At 37.0% G+C, this 19,184-nt stretch overlaps 3 protein-coding genes across 5 annotated transcripts in view; 2 read left to right on the forward strand and 1 right to left on the reverse strand.

Moving 5' to 3' along the window:
* Positions 1–1,738, forward strand: part of LOC103985565 (DNA gyrase subunit A, chloroplastic/mitochondrial) — a 47,427-nt gene extending 45,689 nt beyond the window's left edge. For both annotated transcript variants that reach the window (XM_009403304.3, XM_009403305.3), the window contains exon 27: positions 1,326–1,738. In XM_009403304.3, coding sequence (XP_009401579.1) covers positions 1,326–1,416 — 91 coding nt within the window. In that variant the 3' untranslated portion in view covers positions 1,417–1,738. The remainder of the gene's footprint in view (positions 1–1,325) is intronic.
* Positions 1,739–2,266: 528 nt separating this feature from the next.
* On the reverse strand, positions 2,267–10,413 carry LOC135612861 (cysteine--tRNA ligase CPS1, chloroplastic/mitochondrial-like). Of its 2 annotated transcripts, none has more exons than XM_065109610.1 (10): positions 10,247–10,413; positions 9,407–9,779; positions 7,659–7,722; positions 4,943–5,104; positions 4,054–4,230; positions 3,682–3,963; positions 3,454–3,579; positions 3,129–3,332; positions 2,863–2,970; positions 2,267–2,786 (listed from the first exon to the last, which is right to left on the reverse strand). In XM_065109610.1, exons 2-10 carry the CDS (start codon positions 9,571–9,573, stop codon positions 2,577–2,579), a joined length of 1,500 nt encoding a protein of 499 aa, XP_064965682.1. In that variant the 5' UTR covers positions 9,574–9,779; positions 10,247–10,413; the 3' UTR covers positions 2,267–2,576. The 2 variants fall into 2 exon arrangements, with proteins under 2 accessions (XP_064965682.1, XP_064965683.1); XM_065109611.1 differs by having other exon boundaries at positions 10,220–10,413.
* Positions 10,414–16,942: 6,529 nt separating this feature from the next.
* Positions 16,943–18,981, forward strand: LOC103985563 (AAA-ATPase At4g25835-like). Its single transcript, XM_009403299.3, has one exon. It carries the CDS (start codon positions 17,247–17,249, stop codon positions 18,759–18,761), a length of 1,515 nt encoding a protein of 504 aa, XP_009401574.2. The 5' UTR covers positions 16,943–17,246; the 3' UTR covers positions 18,762–18,981.
* Positions 18,982–19,184: the final 203 nt, after the last annotated feature.

Here is a 19,184-nt window from a genome sequence, read left to right on the forward strand (position 1 = left end):
GTGCACCCATATCACTTTTGGACTTGATTTGTGATTAAAGATCTGCTAAGCATTAAATTCCTTACAAATTTGATAAGGGGCATCCTGGAGTCATCCACTCTGTCAAATGGTCTCCTGAAAATTTTCAGATTCCGTTAAAGTTTGGGAACTGATAGAATCTCTTCCCTATAGAACACAGGCCATCTTAGTCTTGGGTGTATAGATAACATAAAATACATAGATTCAGGAGGGTAAAAGTCCTATCTTCCCTATAAAATAGGGACCATTAGGTATATAGATAAAATTGGATACAGAGATTCAGGAGGCTAAAAGTGTAGGCAAGAGTCATATCAGAATCTAGTGTAGTGGAAGCACACTCACAGGAAAGTATTATTCTGTATATGGGGGATTCTAGAATTGGAAAAATGTTAACCTAAAGGTCTTTTTGCTAAGTACTTGTAAACTACTAGTCTCCAGAGTGAGTTTTTGAATAATGCTTTTCTTCACCACCACTTAAGAGTACATGGTTTTTCTCAACTCTGGAATCACAAGGCCTGGTTGACCCTTCTACGATGATTTTTCAGTTCACTATAAACCATCCGCCATTAGTTACTTTATTCCCATTACACAAGAAAGTTATACTCAACCTGTCTAGTTCCTGCAGAAGTTAAGATGGAAAGAAAATGTGATGGAAATGATAGATAGACCAGATCTGTGAAATGGTGTTCTCTTAGGAAAATAATTGATAGATAGACCAGATCAAACTTCAAGAAATGTGTAGCAGAGTTTTGAGTCCATGTGGCTTCCCACCTTAGTACTAAAGGTCAATGCCCTCTGTGAATTTGAGAAAAAGGATATTTGGTGGGGCCATGATCCGTTGGTGGGGTCAATGTCCTCATGAAGGATATTTGGTGGCACAAAATTGTGGGAGCTCAATTATGCCCCTCAACTTTAGGAATAAGGTTGATCAAAGCATATCTAATTTTTTGGAAATATTGAGGCAATGAACAATGATAAATCCAAAGAAATATTGAGGCATTATCTCCACCAAGAGGTGGAGATAATGCGTTTTGAATAAATCCAATAATTTGTTCCTGAAAGCTGCAATAATTTGATTCTCATTCTGAATTTCAGAATCACCTGTATAAAAGCTTGTAGATTATGAATTTTATATGCTTATTCTAGAAGGTTATATTTGAGTAGATTATTTAAATTGCAGTCAATTTTCTTCATCCATTGTATTAAACATGATTTTAGGCATAAATATATTCATTTCTTTTCTTAGACTGAAGAGTAATCATTAGTGTTCATTTCTTTAGACTGACTGTAGTCATAAATATATTCAGGGGAGTTCTCTTAATGAGGTTGGATTATGCTGGAAAAATCCAGTCTGCATCTTTGATTTCTGCTTCGGTAAATGAAGTCAACGGTGATTAGAGCTCAGAGCATGGTAATCGAGGCAGAACATACTGAGGTATACAGTTTTGGTGTCACTTATTAATCCTGTGGTACGATCTTATTAGTTAAGTGGTCAATACATTGTAAGTTTACTGTATGCGACAACCACTATGACGACTAGGAAGTTTATAGAACTGAAAGGAAGCATTTTGAAGGTAGCAAACATTTTGAAGCGTTCACTGTTTGCGACCTTTAAGATCATTCAAAACTGACGTCTTTTGATTTCTTTAAGATCCTGATAAAACATTGTCTTATCTCAGTATCAGAATGATCAGTTTGGAGGATCAAACATTTTCTTTAAGATCGTTCAATGTAGCCTAGTGGGCTATGAGATCCCAATCATGGTGATGATATGATGCCATTAAAGTCTAGCAATCAGCATGACAATGATGTGGCAACACGTAATTTACATAGTTCTGAATGCTCAACTAAAGAGGAAAATATTTTCTTTTACATTGACTATGAAATTAGTTATACGAGAAAATGATATATGGACATTCGTGCAATATTACGTTGTAGTGTATGATTCTGATCCACTAAATTCGAATGATTTCCCAAATAATCAATAAATTTTACTTATTTGCATGCATGAAAGCTACAAGAGATGGTAGGCGAGCATACCAAGAGATGCATCGCTTGGACCAACTTGGCTGTCGACTCTTCAATATGCACAAACAATGCAGGGAGAAACTTGTGATTAATGTCGATGAGAACCGGGCAAAACATAAATCAGAAACATTAATGTCGATGTCAATTGCAATTTTGTTGCCAAGAAAAATGATGAAGGAGAGCAACACATTGAGGACGGTTTTTCTCCCATCAAATCTCGTGATTAAATTCAAGCTCAATATCAACTTGGTTAATGTCATAAACGGAGTATGACAGCTAAATGAGGAAAATCTTGTCCTCTTGTCTGATACTCTAGAAATTAACTAATACAAGCAATCTATCGAATATATTTTACTTTTACATGTCACGATATTATGCAAGTTTCTTTATCAAAATCCCACCACTGATAAATTATGTGATATTTTACTTTTACCTGTCACGATATTATGCAAGTTTCATTATCAAAATCCCACCACTGATAAATTATGTGACAGGCAATCGGCGGTGTTGGAATCAGTGATTCTTGTAATCTACTCGGGAGGCTCGCTTGGTCTCCAAACAGTCCCTTTTGGTTCGTCCATCAGAGCAATGCCCTTGTCATAAAGCTCTTTTCTGATCTTGTCTGATGTCTCATACTCCTTATTTTTCCTTGCCAAGTTCCTGTCTTCGATCAGCTGCAGGACTTGCTCCTCGGTTAACCCTGCCCTCGATAACGCTTTATCCTTCAGTTGCTGCAAAACCTATCAAGGCAAACAAAGAATGTTCTTGAATCTGTAAATAACTATACAAATCACAAGCTCAGAAGACTGAGGTTACCTCAGCACAAGAACTACCCGAGAGAAGACCCAAAATGCCAAGAACATCAGTAACTTCCTTCTCCAATGCAAGAAGAGTAAGAATAAGTGGTCTTTGCTGCTTCTTTCCCTATAAAAATCAATGCAAATTAGAATACATAGAAAAAGCTCAGTATGATTAACACGAACACGATTATGAAACAAGAAAACATTTACGATAAACAAAAATGTTCACCCTAAGAATTCATTATTTATGAATTCAGATGAGGAAAGAAATATTCTGAAAACCTTGAACTTCTTTAAGTTGCTATTTATCGCCTTCAATGGCTCCATAAGATCATCTAACACGGCAGCAGTGTGGAGATCATCCGACATAGATGCTGAAAAATCTGAGTGGAATTTGTCAATTAATTCGTTGATATCAGCTGGGACTTGACCCTGTATATTTTCTTGACGAAATGGAGAAAGAGCCTGTTGGCACTCATAGAGTGTCTACATATTTCAAAAAAGTCCATGAGATTAGTGGAAGTGCCCATTAGAAACCATATAGAAAGCATAATCATAATATATAACAAAGAAAGCCATCTTAGATGTACAAGTCACAAGTAAACACCTGATATATGTAGAAGACACGATCTGATGCAGTTTCAAGCTGCCTGTCAGAATAATTGACATCGGAACGGTAATGTGTACGCATCAAGAAAAACCTCAAAGCCAATGGATGATACCTCGCAATAATCTATAGCAAAAGTTCTAATTATAAGATTATAGAAAGTTAAGGTACAACAAAAAGAAGTTGAACAGAAAGAAATAAAATAAACAGGACATCATTGACCATTACATCTCTGATCGTGAAGAAATTGTCATCAGACTTTGACATTTTCTGATTGTCCTTGTTCACAAAGCCATTGTGCATCCAATAGCTTACTTTGTGCTCTGGGCATGCAGCCCGGCTCTGAGCAAGCTCATTTTCATGATGAGGAAAAATCAAATCTTTTCCTCCACCATGAATATCGAAAGCATCACCTAAATATTGGGCACTCATAGCACTGCATTCAATATGCCAACCTGGCCTTCCAGGGCCCCAAGGACTATCCCAGCTTGGTTCACCAGGCTTAACAGCCTGAAAATTAGACAATAGTTGAAGCATGGATGAGCAAAGACCATGTCCAGAAAGACAGAGGAAAGTTAGTTAGATAAGGCATGACCTCACCTTCCACAGCGCAAAATCCGCTGGATTTTGCTTTCTTAAATCAACAGAAACTCTTCCACCTCCACCAGCACGATTATCATCTAATTTCCGTCCAGACAATTGGCAATAATCAGGGAAGTTATCGATTGAAAAATAAACATCTCCTTCCATGGTATAGCCATAACCATTCTTCATGATCTGCCATAAAAAAAGGAATAAATAACTGTCAAATTTTTTATTAGATTAAAATTAGGAAGTTATCAGATGATGTCCTAGAGTGTCTAAATTTGATACCTAAGATTACAGAAGGAAGAGAACAAAAACAAGGTATTGTACATGATTATTGTAGCCAAAAAATTACTACATTTGTCTAACCATGACATCTTCTCAGACAATATGAAACAATTACATTATATAACGCCTGTATTTGTTCAGTATTTTGCTTTGATATTTTAAAGAATGGGTATGAGCTCACACTTCAAACGTAGGCCACAAGTATATCTGCATTCTTCTGCAATTTTTTGACCTCACTCTTCAGATAGTATAAGATTCCTTCTCTCACGGCTTATGAATAGAAAAACTATAAGATCCATAACCCTTTAAAAAAAAAAAAGTCCTAAATAAAGGTGGACTATATTTCAGTGCATCGAAACATGCCAGGGGTGCCACAAAGCCTATAGAATAGAGGTTATTGGGCACCTAAGTCTTTTATGTGGAATATTTTAAATGCTAGCATCTTTTATGTGGAATCCTCCAATGGCGCCAACAACAAAGAACTAAAAACTATCATTCACAAAGAATATAACAAGATCAACTACAAGACAGATTTATCAACTACAAGACAAAAGACAACCTTATCTCTTAATTTCAAATTGAGTCGAGCATATATTTACAGTACTACATCAAGTACCTTAGTTATCATATCCTTTATCTGCTCTATGTGGTCAGAAACACGTGGTTCATGTGTTGGAGGCAGACACCGAAGCTCAGCTACATCTTGCAAAAATGCTTCAGAGAACCGACGACTCAAACTTAAAGGATCTTCCCCTGATTCATTTGCTCTTTTAATTATCTGCCAAGTGGATAAAATTATCACATAAATGACATGTTACTTTTTATGTAGAAATCAATGACAGGGGCAGCAGAATAAAACAATCTTGGCCAATTGGATTTTACATACAATAATATCAAGTGGCAATGAGACATGAAATATAATATATTACAATATTTTGTCTGCAGTATCCTTGCTAGAATTTACACAAATCATGAAAGATGAACAACTTGAGAAATAAAATCTAGATTGATAAAAAACTTAAGTGACTAACGTTTTATTTCTATTTAGGTTCTTATTAAGCTCTATTTTGATGTCTGATCCTCCTCAAGCTGAGCATTGGTGGGAGCCCTGTGCAAAGGGTCATCCTTTTTCTGTTTGGGGTACCCAATGCAATTTAAGAGATATGCAAAGTAGCAAGATCACACATTCTGGGTGAGAAATCAACTAGGTTATTCTTATTATAGAAACTTTTGATAAAATAACAACCGTTCAAGTGCTAGTTACAAATCATCTAAAAAGTGAAACTCTATTCACCAAGTAACTTGAGTTAAAACATCAAGTGCTGTAATTATAAGCAAGTATAATCTAGCAAAAATATTCATCGCCTCAAATGTGTGTTTCTTGGATCACTGATGGCAGCAACCCACCAGCACACAAGAATGGAAGGTGAAAGCATTTAAAAGTACTAAAAATTACAGTGTTCATCACTTTGTGTAGTAACATAGAAAGTAAAAATGTTCTAAATCTGGTTTTCTTTAAATAGTTACAGTTCTTACAATTTTGCATAAGCTAGGAATGGACTTCTATTGAACATAGATAGTTTTGCCAAAAAAAAAGAAAAAACAACCAAACGATTACAAGCTTAGGCACTAAATCAGCAAAAAAAATGAAAAAGATTAAAGTATTATGATTTTTCTTCAAAGAGTAATCTACAGTATGGATTTACAATTGTTAGGCTGCATGATGTGCAGTATCATTCTGACGACATTTTGATAAGATATTTGTGATGTGTTTCAATGTAGACACTCACAAAGTCCTGACAAAATTACATAACTTCCGAAAGTTTAGAGATTTGCAAAATATAAAATCCATTTACAATATATGTAATTAGAGGAATTAAGGAAAGAAAAATCAGTACTATAATGCATATTTATTAATTTAATATAATGTCAGATGTAGCATGGTCATGGACGTGATATGCTATGGACACAACATGGCAAATCTTATAAGTTTAGGGCACAACATAACACGGACTATGTGCCGTACATTTTCATATGTGATTGTAATTTAATTCTTGGTATAACATAAACAATCTATGATTATCATATGTACAACTTCTACAAGACATAAAAATCATACATACAACTAGCAATTTCTCACAGAAATACTTTCAAAATGTAACACTAATAAATAAATCAAAATCCAAATGGCATACATATTTGTTGATATTCAACATGGCTAGAAGCCTTATAAACAATTGAAGTGCTCTAGAAGCCTTATAATCTAATACTTCGTATGACATAAACAATCTATGATTATCATATATACAACTTCTAGAATACATATTAACCATACATACAACTACCAATTGCACACAAAAAGTACTTTCAATATGTAACACTAATAAATAAATCAAAAGCCAAATGACATATATATTTGTTGATATTCAAACATGTCTAGAAGCCATATAAAAAACAATTTGAGTGCTATACACATATTTAATACAGTGCTAATGGTACAAGACTTCTAAATGTTGTGAACTACAAACGAGCACCAAGAAGTGTTTGACAAGTATTGATGTCCAACATGGGCGTCAAGCATTCTAGAGTGCTTATGCTCATAGAAAGTCCTCTTCTCTTTGGAGCTCCAAAACTCAGTTTGGCTAAAGATACACCCTAAATTACCAAACATTTAATTTAAGAGTTTTGGATAAAACCCTAGAAAAACTGATGATACATCAGACCACTGACCTAAAATACCTAAAACTGACGATACATCAAACCTAGAAGAGTTTTGGATAAAACCCAACTCAATGGTCCATGATTCACCACCAAGTTGCAAGGGATGCAAAGACCACTGACCTAAAATATCTTACGGAGGCAAGTAGTTAGGCTCCCAGAGGGCATACATGGCTACAGAGTTGTCAAAAATTATCGCATAATTTTATACTATGGAATTCTTAAGAAAGCCAGCCCCAATCTGAAATGCTTTATAAAGAAATTTTTAACTGAAGGAGAAGCATTAATGTTGTAGAAATTTCTACTCGTCAACAACTAAAAGAAATGCCATCTACCAAGTCAATGATCAGTATTTGTATCCCATGAATGCAAAATATATGAGAAACCATATGACAGAAGCTTCTTTTAACTGACAATTTTATCTCTCATCACAGAAACATAAAACAGAAAAACTGAACAGAAACCTCTGTTTGAAAACAATGAAACAGGAGGTAATATGACAAAAAAAAAATCTCTCAAGTAAAAATTAGACATACTATACAGACCCATCATCTGCTACATCTCAAGAATGTAATTATAAGCCATCAACTACTCAACGTGAAAAAGCATCTAACCTTATCATCAATGTCGGTGAAGTTCCGTACATATTTAACTTCATAACCCAAGTGTTTCAAGTACCTGCTAATTGACAAACCGATAGATAAGTTTTGACAACATATTTTAATTGCATTAGAACTGCATAAAATTCATTGAAGTATACTTGTAAAAGTGAAATAGACAGTCAAGAAAAAAAATACTTCTGTTACATGCATCATAATTTACACAACATGAAGGCGATCAAATTTTGTAAATAGCATAGACACATGTTACTAACTTATGAATCTAACATTTTTTACCACATTCTAGCTCACACAAATTTGCCGATATATGCTAAAAAGGTGTCTTTAACATCTCGGAAACTTCATGGTTAACTGGTTAGCCAATGGTACTTCCAAACTGCATGGATGGCTTGGACTAACCATCATAAAAAAAACCTGATTTATAGCTAGACCATGCAACTGGTGCCACTAACAGAATTTTCTGGAACACTCAAAAAGTTAAGCCAATTATGACAACTTCAAACAATCTGAATGGTTTAAGTTTTTTGGTTCATGGAGAAACCAGTGATTTAAAAAGCGCTAGGCGCCAAAAGGCGTCAAGGTCCAAAAACGTCCGAGGCGCTAGGCGCTCGTCTAGACGCTCGCCCGAGTGAAACGAGACGCTAAAATATAAAAATATATAATATAATTAATATAATTATTTAAATAAAAAATATGCTATTAAATTAAGAAAATCGAGTACAAAATCACAATGTCATATTAATAAAAAATCTCAAAAATCAAAACAATAAAATTTTACATCAAATCTATTGAGTTGCTCTGTACACTTGCCATTTATTCTGAAACCTAATAATAATTTTAAATAAATAAAAATTAATAGTATTAAAATTAAAATAATATATTATTAATCTAATAAATAAAAATACTATTATTAGTATACAATTAGTATTATACTGTTAATATACTGTTAACAGTATAGTAAGAAGAGTGTGAGAAGACCGAGGCTGCTAAGGCAACGACAGCGGTAGCGGGAGCGGCGAGCGATAGCGGGAGTGAGAGCGGGAGCTGCGAGCGGCTGCGGGAGTGGGAGTGGGAGCGGGAGCGGCGAGCGACGACAACAGCGATGAGCGACGATTGTGGTAGCGGCGAGTAGCGACAATGGCAACGGCAGTGGCAGCAGAGAGCAACGACAACGGAGAAGAAATCTCGACGGCAAAATCGCGAGTGTTAGGGTTGGGGAAGTCAGGGAAATCGTGAGAGGGAGCCTATCGGTGATTTAATTGGTTCGATTGAACCAAATAAAGCACTGGAGATCGAACCAGACGTAAAACACTGGTTCAGTCGCCTGGTTTAACCCGGGCGCTCGCCCGAAGCGCCCGACGCCTAGGCTCGGGCGAGCGCCTAGGCGACGCCTCGTTGAAGCGAGGCGCTCGGGCCTCGCCTCGCCTCGCCTCGCCCGAGCGCCTATTGAAATCACTGGGAGAAACCACCAAGGGTTTTCTTTGCTTACTACAATAAAATCTAACCCCACCAATCCATCAAGCCTAATATCCGGACAACCATAGTTGAAGAAAAATCAAGCTTTCTAAACCACATGAATGGCGAAGCATCATGTCGCCCACATATTACCAAAACACAAAAAAGAAGACAAAATCAAATGCATCCCAAGACGAGAATTTACCAAACTAAGATGAAGAAATCGCAGATCTGAAGCGGAAAAGGGAAGCAAGGAGCGGAGGACGAAAAAAGGGAATGACGTAGACCTGTAGAGTATGTCGAACGCCACGTAAGCGCGGGCGTGGCCGATGTGACTGAAATCGTAGGGCGTGATGCCGCACACGTACATGGAGACCTGGCCCTCCACGCGAGTCTTGAACACCTCCTTCTGCTTCGACATTGAATTGAAAAGCACCAGTTGGGGATTCCCCATCCTTCGCCCCCCCCTTTCGATATCTCTTTCCCCTTTTCCCAAGTAGGACCTAAAAACCCTAACTCTCGGAGACTGACGGCGGCGCCAATAGCGTGTGACGTTCCGTTCCTCTAACGTTCGGTCTTATTTTTCGTTTTGGGATTTCCCTATTTTTCGATAGAAGAAGCGAAGCCTTCTTCTCCTCTGCATCTTCTCTGAAAAAAACTCTGTATATGACAATCAAGGATTAATCACGCATCGACAAGTCGGAAGAACCAATTACAGTTCAAGAAAAATCCTATATATTACACAAAAACGAGAAAAGAATAAACGCTATAATTAAAAAAAAAATGAAGCAAGGATTGTCTTATTTTTTCCTGAAAGTATCCAATCGATCGAAACAAAGACAGACGAACCAATGTGAAGACGTCAATTCCGATATTCTCCACATATCATTCGCCAAACCCATTTCTCGCCAATCAAGCACGTCAACAGCGAACCAAAATGAATCCCCAAACCAGATCGAATTCAAGCCAGAAATAGAACAGCCAAGAAACCCTATGTAGCGGTACCCAATCATAATAAAACTCTCCCCCCGTCCCAAATCGAGGGTAAGAGCATCGAACAACATTTTCATCGGGATCCAAAAAATCGTCTGGAAACTCACGCCAAGAAAAAAAAATCAAGAAATTACGGAACACGAGCGATCGAGCCGGGAAGCAGTGAACTCGGCGGCAGCCGAATCGATCGGAGGACCCGGAGGCGCGAACTGGAGAATTGGGGGCGACGGACGACGAAGAAGCGAAGCCTTCTTCTAGGGTTCTTCTCAGGACAGGAGCAGAAGACAGGACGATGGTCCCCAAAAGTTATCGACCCCAAAAGTCGCATAAGGATCAAAATATTAGGTCGGCTCTGACACCAGATGTCACGACACGAGTGATACGTTAACTACCTTATCAACTTCGTTTGGTTTAATCCATTTATCAAAATACTTAAGCTAAAATTTATATAGTATACGTTCTTATAAGTTAATCAAACATATTGTCCACTTCCGATGTGGGACTAATGGGATGTTACACCAAGAGAGAACTCCGTGACGTTGTCATGTGACCGCTGGGTCGATCGGCTGCCCGCGATCGACGAACATAGGACCCCACAACCTGGCCAAGTAAAACATGGTGTAGATTGTACATTAATATTATTAATAATTATATATTATAAATAATATTAACAATGATATCAATATTAATTAAATTAATATAAAATATTATTATTATATTATTTATATGGGAAAATGATATGTGGAGGATATTCGTGCATTGTTGCATCATATGATAGATACTGAGCCACTGAAAAATTCGAATGATTACCTAAATGACCAATAAACTTTACTATCATTTTCTTATTTGGTATGCCTTCAACTTAATATAATCCTCTCTTTTTATACTTGATAAAAAACTGAACAGAAGCCTCTGTTCAAAAACAATGAAACAGTTAATATGACAAAAAAAATAAAACATCTCAAGAATGTAATTATATGGCATCAACTATTTACAAGATATTTTCATTGCATTAGATCTGCATAAAATTCATGGAAATATACTTGTAAAAAGTGAAATAGACAATGCATCAAGAAACAGAACACTTATGTTTACATGCATCATAATTTACCCAACATGAAGGCAGTCAAATTTTGTAAATAGCATAGACACATGTTACTAACTTATGAATCTAACATTTTTCACCATATTCTAGCTCACACAAATTTGCCCATGTATGCTCAAAAGGTGTCTTGAACATCTCGGAATCTGACCATCAACAAGAACAACAATTTACATATTGGTATGTAAATTGCTGAAACACTCAAAAGTTAAGCCAATTATGGACAACTTAAAACAATTTGAACGGTTTAAGTTCTTTGGTTCCTGAAGAAACCACCAAGGGTTTTCTTTGCACAACGGTTGAGTGTGTAACTTAGTTTGATCTTGGGCTAATAGTACCTTATTATTATTATTTGAGAAAGGGTTTACTTACATATGATTCCTCCCTTTCTTCGTATTGGTATTAGAGCTACAAGGATGATAATCTATATTTCAAGATCTCTTGGTGAACAAGATAACATTTTTCGACTATGAAATATTATAGAGTTGGTGGATTTGATATTGAATTTTCTAATTAATCTAACTAGAAGACTTATTTAGAGTCTTATCTCAAAAAGTAAGATCTATAGGAGATGTGATCGGTGGCAACGTAACAATAGCACCAGATGCTACTGATAGAGACGCTATCAAGAGACGAGGATTTTAAATGCAAAGATTGAATTTATATTAAAGAAATATATTTCTTATAATCTCTTTGAAGATATTATTCATTGTAAATCAAGTTTACAGATTTGGATTACTCTTGATGCATTATTAAAAAAAAAGAATATGGTTCGGTTTCAGTATTTAGAAAATAATTTGATAAATACTATATAAGGTGATCTCTTAATTTCTCAGTATTTTTTTAAGATTAAAATTTTATATTAAGAGATATTACTCTTAGATCCAAATGAAATTATTTCTGACGCACGAATCAAACGTTATATTATTTGTGATTTAAAAAAAAATATATATTTCTTATATTATATCTATTTAAGGATGGGTTCAACAACTATCCTCGGTAGAGTTAGAAAATCTTTTTGCTTCTCAAGAATCTCTAGCTAATCAAATGACGGGATTTTCTATTTAAGGAGAGATGAAGATGTCCTTTTTACAAATAAGAAAAAGGATAATGATAACGATAAAGATAAGAAGGATGATACTAATAGCAAACAAGAGATTTTTTTTTTAATAATGATGTAAATCGAAAGAAGATCAAGTATTATAAGTATAGCAAGTTAGGCCATATCAACAAAAATTATCATGTGTAGATTAAAGAAAAAATAATTATAAATAAGAAAGATTGTTATAATATTATTGATAAAATTTGGGGCAAATGCTTTATGGCTGAAACTACTGAGGCCGTGACATCTATTAATTTCGAACATAATTGGATTGTTGATTAAAGATGTGATCATCACTTTACTAGTGATGGCATCAAATTCACCAATTTTTTATCAATACAAAAGTAATGATATAATTATCATAGTAGATAACATTGTTCATCAAGTAGAAAAGAAAGGTACCATCATAATCTCAGGTAAAGATAATGATCTTATTACATTGAAGAGTGTACATCATGTTCCGATGAAAAGTCTCTTCTTTGTTGCAAATGTTGTTGATGCTAAAAATTATGCTTTTTTTTATCCTAATAAAGTCAAATTTCTTTGTAATATAAAATAATTAAATATAGATATTGTACATACCAGTAAAAGGATCAAAATTTTATATATTTTATCAATATCAATATCTTATGTTGACAAGATGAGTATAAATAATAGTGCATCAATCTAGACTTGACAATATAGATTTTCTTAAATTAAAGATTATGATGTAAAAAAATTTAGTAAATGGTCTTCAAAATCTTTCTACTTTTAATAGTAATTAAGTTTATGAAGGTTATCAATATGGCAAAGTACATAGGCAACCTTTTAATAGATCACTTTTAAGATATAAATTTCCCTTAGAGCTTATAAAAAGTGATCTAATGGGCCCTACTCAAACACCATCTTATTTAAGTTCTTGTTATGTGTTTTGATTTATTGATGATCTTACGAGATTCACTTGGGTCTATTTTATAAAGAAAAAAATAAACAAAAAATTTAAAATTTCAAAAGTTCAAGTTAACAATTGAAAGTGCTCTTAAAAGAAAAATTAAAAGATTATACACCAATAATGGCAAAGAGTTCACTTATGATAGATTTTTTTTTTTTTTGCAAGGAGTATGGCATCAAAAGGAAACTTATATATATGCAAATACACCACAATAAAATAGTGTGACTGAATGAAAGATTCAACATCTTGTAGAGACTTATAAGTATTGGCTTTATGTAAAAAATTTACCCAAAATCTTATGGGCAGAAGGTATGGCATATGCAACTTATGTTATTAATCGAACTCCTCTTAGTCCAATTAATCTGAAGCCTTCACATGAGCACATGTTTGGTGAGAAACCAAATGTTAAACATTTTAGAGTATTTGATTCTTTATGCTATATTCACATATCAGACTCAAAGAGAAGTAAGCTTGATGCTAAGGCTAAGAAACATATTTTTATTAGCTATGATGAAATGAAGAAAAGTTGAAAATGCATGGATCCACAAACACATAAGTATGTGATATCTTGAGATGTTGTGGTTAAAAAGGTTTTTTATCATTATCCTTCACAAGTAATTTCTTTTGAAAATATCAATCAAAATAATGAAAGTGATATATGTTCAAAACCTATGATTAAATTTCATTTGTTATATAATGCTCTTATGAATTTTAGCCCATATTTTTTCTTATCTATGTCTACTCCTATTATTTCTTCGTCACCAATGATAGAGCAAAGCGATTGGGGGAGTAATGATATTCATGAAAAGGAAATTCCAACATTAAGAAGATTAAAAGGAACAATTGTCAAACCAACATATTAAAGAGATAATGTAACCATATGTCACTATTTCTTTTCAGAACCAATTAATGATCTTGAGCTTACTTATTTCGATGAAGCCACGTGAAAAGATGCCATGAATAAGAAAAATGAATGCTCTTTATAAAAATAAAACTTGGGATCTTATATCAAAGCTTACAAATATAAATCTAATTACCTGAGTCTATAAGGTGAAACATAAGTTAGAAGTATAGATCGTTATAAGGTAAGACTTATTGTAATAGGATTTTCTCAAAAATATAGAGAAGATTATGAAGAAACCTTTAGCCCTGTGGTCAAGATGACATTTGTTAGGATGGTGATTACTTTAGCACCTAATCTTAAATGAAAGCTTTGATAGGGATATTTATATAAAATAACCATAAAGATGTGCTTTTATTTCCAAACCAAATTATATTTATAAGCTCAAAAAGACTCTCTATGGGTAAAGGAAAGCTCCTATGGTATGAACAAATTGCTCAATACTTTCATTTCGAAAGTTATTTTTATTCTTATTCATATATTAACTTATTCATTAAAAAGTAAGGACGTCTACATATTATTTTTCTTCCATATATGGATGATATGATAACTTAATATCTTTCTCTCCAATTTGAAATGAGTCTTGGGATAACTTAATATCTTTGTTAGTATCAAGGTGATAAATATAAAAAAGGATATATTTATCTCTTAAACAAGCTATGCAAAGAAAATTATTGAAATGTTTTAAATTAATAAAAGTAAGAAGGTTTCTACTCCACTGAATGCAAATATAAAGTTAAGTTATAAAGATGGGAAGATTCTTTTTGACTCTCAATCTTTTCTTACTTTTATTGGTAATCTCATATACTTAACAATTATAAGATCAGGTATTAAGTTATTTTATGCAATCTCCAAGGAACCCACATCTTGACGCAGCAAGGAGAATTTTAAAATATATGAATTTTACCATTGATTTGGGATTATTCTATAATAAGGACATACATTTTGAATTATATGGTTATAGAATTACTAATCTAAGAGATGATTTGGATAATTGTAAATCTACTTCTAACTATATCTTTTTATATGGTTCTACTTGCATATCATGATGTAGTAAGAAACAATAATCGATCTTTTTGTTTACAACCAAAGCATAATACAAGACTTCCTCACTTGCTGTTCAAAAATATATATAGTTAAGACGTCTAATCGAGGACATGCGTTGTCAAATTATTAATCAAAATATTAAAATTGACTACAAATTCAATTTGTCATGCAAAAACCAAGCATATTAAAATTAAACATTAATTTATATGGAAAAATGTGCTTTAATGAGTCATTTAAGTTACGGAGATAAAAAATAAAGATAAGATAACAGATATTTTTACCAAATCTCTTTCCAAAGGACAATTTGAAAATCTTCAGAGCAAGCTAGCACAAAAGATATACTTTATGGGGGAGTGTTAGGAAGTTAAAGTATATTTTGAAAGATAAAAAATTAGATAGAGCTATAGAGATAAGAAATTCTTAGTTTAAAAAATTAAAATATATTTTAAAATATTTTAAGATGTCTTACCTTTTAAATAAGATTAAATAGAGTTATATAGAGATTAGGGACTATTGTATTTTACATTTATAAATATATGGTATTTTACTTTTATAAACCATCCAAGCTAAGTATTCAAACCTATAGGATTGAAGTCTAAAAAAAGTTCAAGTATTTTTTATTTTAAAAAGTTTAATATAATGTTTTTAATTTAGTTTGATCTTGGATAGTAATAACTTATTATTACTATTTTACACGTGATCTTTCCCTTTCTTCGCAAGATCGTCATCAAATATTGCAATTACTAATAGGTTGTTCGTCGTGCCATGGATCTTATCATGGTGTATTGAGCTTGCTGTGTTCTCTTTCGATTCCATCTTGAATGAGTTCAGTAAGCAGAGCTAAAAGTTGTCCTTCAAGTAGATGTAGATAGAGTACAGTACCTACTCATTTGGAGGCTAGTTGGTTTGCAGTGGAGGATCGATCACAGGACGCAGAAGAATCCTCAGGAGCAGGGAATATATATGCCTTCGATCTCAGAAACTTTGGACTCACATGTGAGTTGTTCTGCCTCTTCTTCAACCTCTTGCATCTTACTGCCTTCAGCTGCTCGCAGTAGTTTCGGTTCTTTTCTGTAAAGTAAGATTATGTTATAAGCTCGGAGAACGTGCATGCAATAATGCCGCTACGTAAATCAGAAACAGAGAGAGAGAGAGAGAAGAGAGAGAGAACCATTTGCAGATAAATCCATGATCCAATGGATGGTTAGGGTTTATATTAAGGGCAGAAGGCATAGGCCATCGGATTCCATGGTGTTGGGAAGCGTGTCAGTTCATGTCGAGCTGCATCGAGCATGCTTCATCCTTGTTTGAAGCAACCTTCGCTTCCCTGTGTGGATTCAGGCTTACTTGCCTTGTTTGCTTGCACCTGCAATCTGTGTTTGCTGTGTGTGGAAATCGATGAGCAGAAGCCGGGAAAGAACTCCCCTGCTGGTAGCTGATGACGGTAAGAGGAGGAGGCATTGAATGAAGAGAGAGAGAGAGAGACGTGTTGATGATATCAGTCCCTCCGATTGATTTGAAAGGCCATGCTGCTAACAGCTAAGATGTAAGTAAGAGGAGAATCCTCGATGAACGCATTGGTAATATGAGCCGATGATGCTGAGGAGAAGATTATGTGCATGCATGATTATTTATTGCTTGCTGTTTGCAGGTGTGGCCTACCAAATCTCCACAGGACCTTCCATGGTCTTTTTATCGCACAAAAGCTTGGGGAGCAAGAAAGAGGGTGAAGCTTCCCTCCTCTACAAATACATCCTCTCCCCCACCTCTTATTGCTTCAAAGCAGTCTCATTTTTCCTGTCGTCTTACCTTTTCCTCTCCCCCATTTCTCTCTTCCTTTCGAAACAGAGTAGGGCAATACAGAGGAAGGAAGGGAGGGTGGAGACGTCCAATCAAGATCCAGAAATCTGTTGCGTTATTCCAAGAATCGATCAAGAATCTAAACTTCCTTCCGTGTTTTTGGTGGTGTAAGCAAGAAAGCGATAAGAAAGGAAGCTCTTTTGTTGGAGGTGAGGGGAGGAGGTAACAGGGGAAGAACAGGGGAGGCGGAGATGAAGGAGGTGTGGACCTCCCTGGCCTCGATCATGGGCGTGTTCGCCTTTTTCCAGAGCATTCTCCACGCGGTGTTCCCGCCGGAGCTGCGGTTCGCGGCGGCGAAGCTGTTCCACCGCCTGTTCCGCTGCTTCTCCACGTACTGCTACTTCGAGATCACGGAGATGGACGGCGTGAACACCAACGAGCTGTACCACGCGGTGCAGCTGTACCTCAGCCAGTCGGCCTCCATGGCGGCCTCCCGGATGAACCTCTCCCGCGGCCTCAACTCCTCCGCCTTCACCTTCGGCCTCGCCAACAACGACCGCATCGTGAACGGCTTCCGCGGCGCCAGCGCCACCTGGGAGCACACCGTCACGCAGCGCCAGTCGCAGTCCTTCTCCTTGCGACCGCTCCCGGAGGAGAAGCGCAGCTTCACCCTCCGGATCAAGAAGAAGGACAAACCCCTCCTCATCCCGGCGTACCTCGACCACATCATGGAGACCGCCACCGAGCTCCGCCGCCGGAACCAGGACCGGCGACTGTACACCAATTCCCGCGGCGGCTCCATGGAGTCCCGCGGCTTCCCGTGGGAGTCCGTGCCCTTCAAGCATCCCAGCACCTTCGACACCCTCGCCATGGATCCCGCGAGGAAGGAGCTCATCATGGCCGACCTCAACGACTTCGCCCAAGGGAAGGCCTTCTACGAGAATACCGGCCGGGCGTGGAAGCGCGGATACCTGCTATACGGCCCGCCCGGCACCGGCAAGTCAAGCATGATCGCTGCCATGGCCAATCACCTCGGCTATGACATCTACGACCTCGAGCTCACCGAGGTGCAAACCAACTCCGAGCTCCGGAAGCTCCTGATGAAGACCACCTCCAAGTCGATCATCGTCATCGAAGACATCGACTGCTCCGTCAATCTCATCAACAGGAGCTCCAAGAAGCCGGCCCCGCCGTGCGAGCCGCCATCGGACCTGAGACCCGCCAGGGGGACGGAGGACGGCGGTGCCGCCGCCAGGACAATAACCCTGTCGGGGCTGCTCAGCTTCACCGACGGGCTGTGGTCATGCTGCGGCAGCGAGCGGATCTTCGTGTTCACCACCAACCACATCGAGAAGCTCGACCCGGCGCTTGTGCGGTCGGGGAGAATGGACATGCACGTGTTCATGAGCTACTGCTCGTTCCAGGCGCTGAAGATCCTCATGAAGAACTACCTAGGATGGGAAGACAGCGAGCAGAGCGACGAGCTGATGAGGGAGTTGGCGGAGGTGGTGGACGAGGCTGAGATAACTCCGGCGGATGTCAGTGGGATCCTGATAAAGAACCGGAGGCGGGAGAGGCGCGAGGCGGCGGCGGAGCTGCTGGAGGCTCTGAAGGCCCGCGTCGAGAGGAGGAAGAGGAGTTTGAGCGAGCAGGTGGTGGAGGCGGAAGAGCAAGAGAAGAGAGCATTGGAGAGCCCCAACGAGAGTACTGATCAATTGATGCACAGTTGCAATGCAAAAGAAGACAAGGGAGCGGAAGAAGATTGATGGACTCCATTAATCTCAACATGTGATCCATGCTTCACATCTTGCTCTGCAATTGTCAGGTAAAAGAAGATAAGGAGGAAGAAGAGGAGGGGGGTTGATGAGCTCCATTGATCTCCCATCATGTTATCTATGCTTACTACTACTACTACTACTGTGCTTCACATCTTGCTATACATCCAATGCCCAAAGCTAATACTGCTACACATGCCTCAGTCTTCCATTCTTTTGTTCTTGGTGAGCTTTTGAGGAACAGTGGTTTCTTGGATCCTCCTTGCTCCGGGGATTAAAGATTGGGCACACGGTCCCATGGATCATGAGGAGGGATTCCTGTTACTGTTCTCCTTGCTGCTACTCCATGCACTTCTTAAATTGCCAGTAAATAAACAAGATAAGGTTGACAAATGTCAGAAATTTTGGTAGCAC

This window comes from Musa acuminata, chromosome BXJ2-5, assembly GCF_036884655.1.
Source record: "Musa acuminata AAA Group cultivar baxijiao chromosome BXJ2-5, Cavendish_Baxijiao_AAA, whole genome shotgun sequence".
Taxonomy (NCBI): Eukaryota; Viridiplantae; Streptophyta; class Magnoliopsida; order Zingiberales; family Musaceae; genus Musa; species Musa acuminata.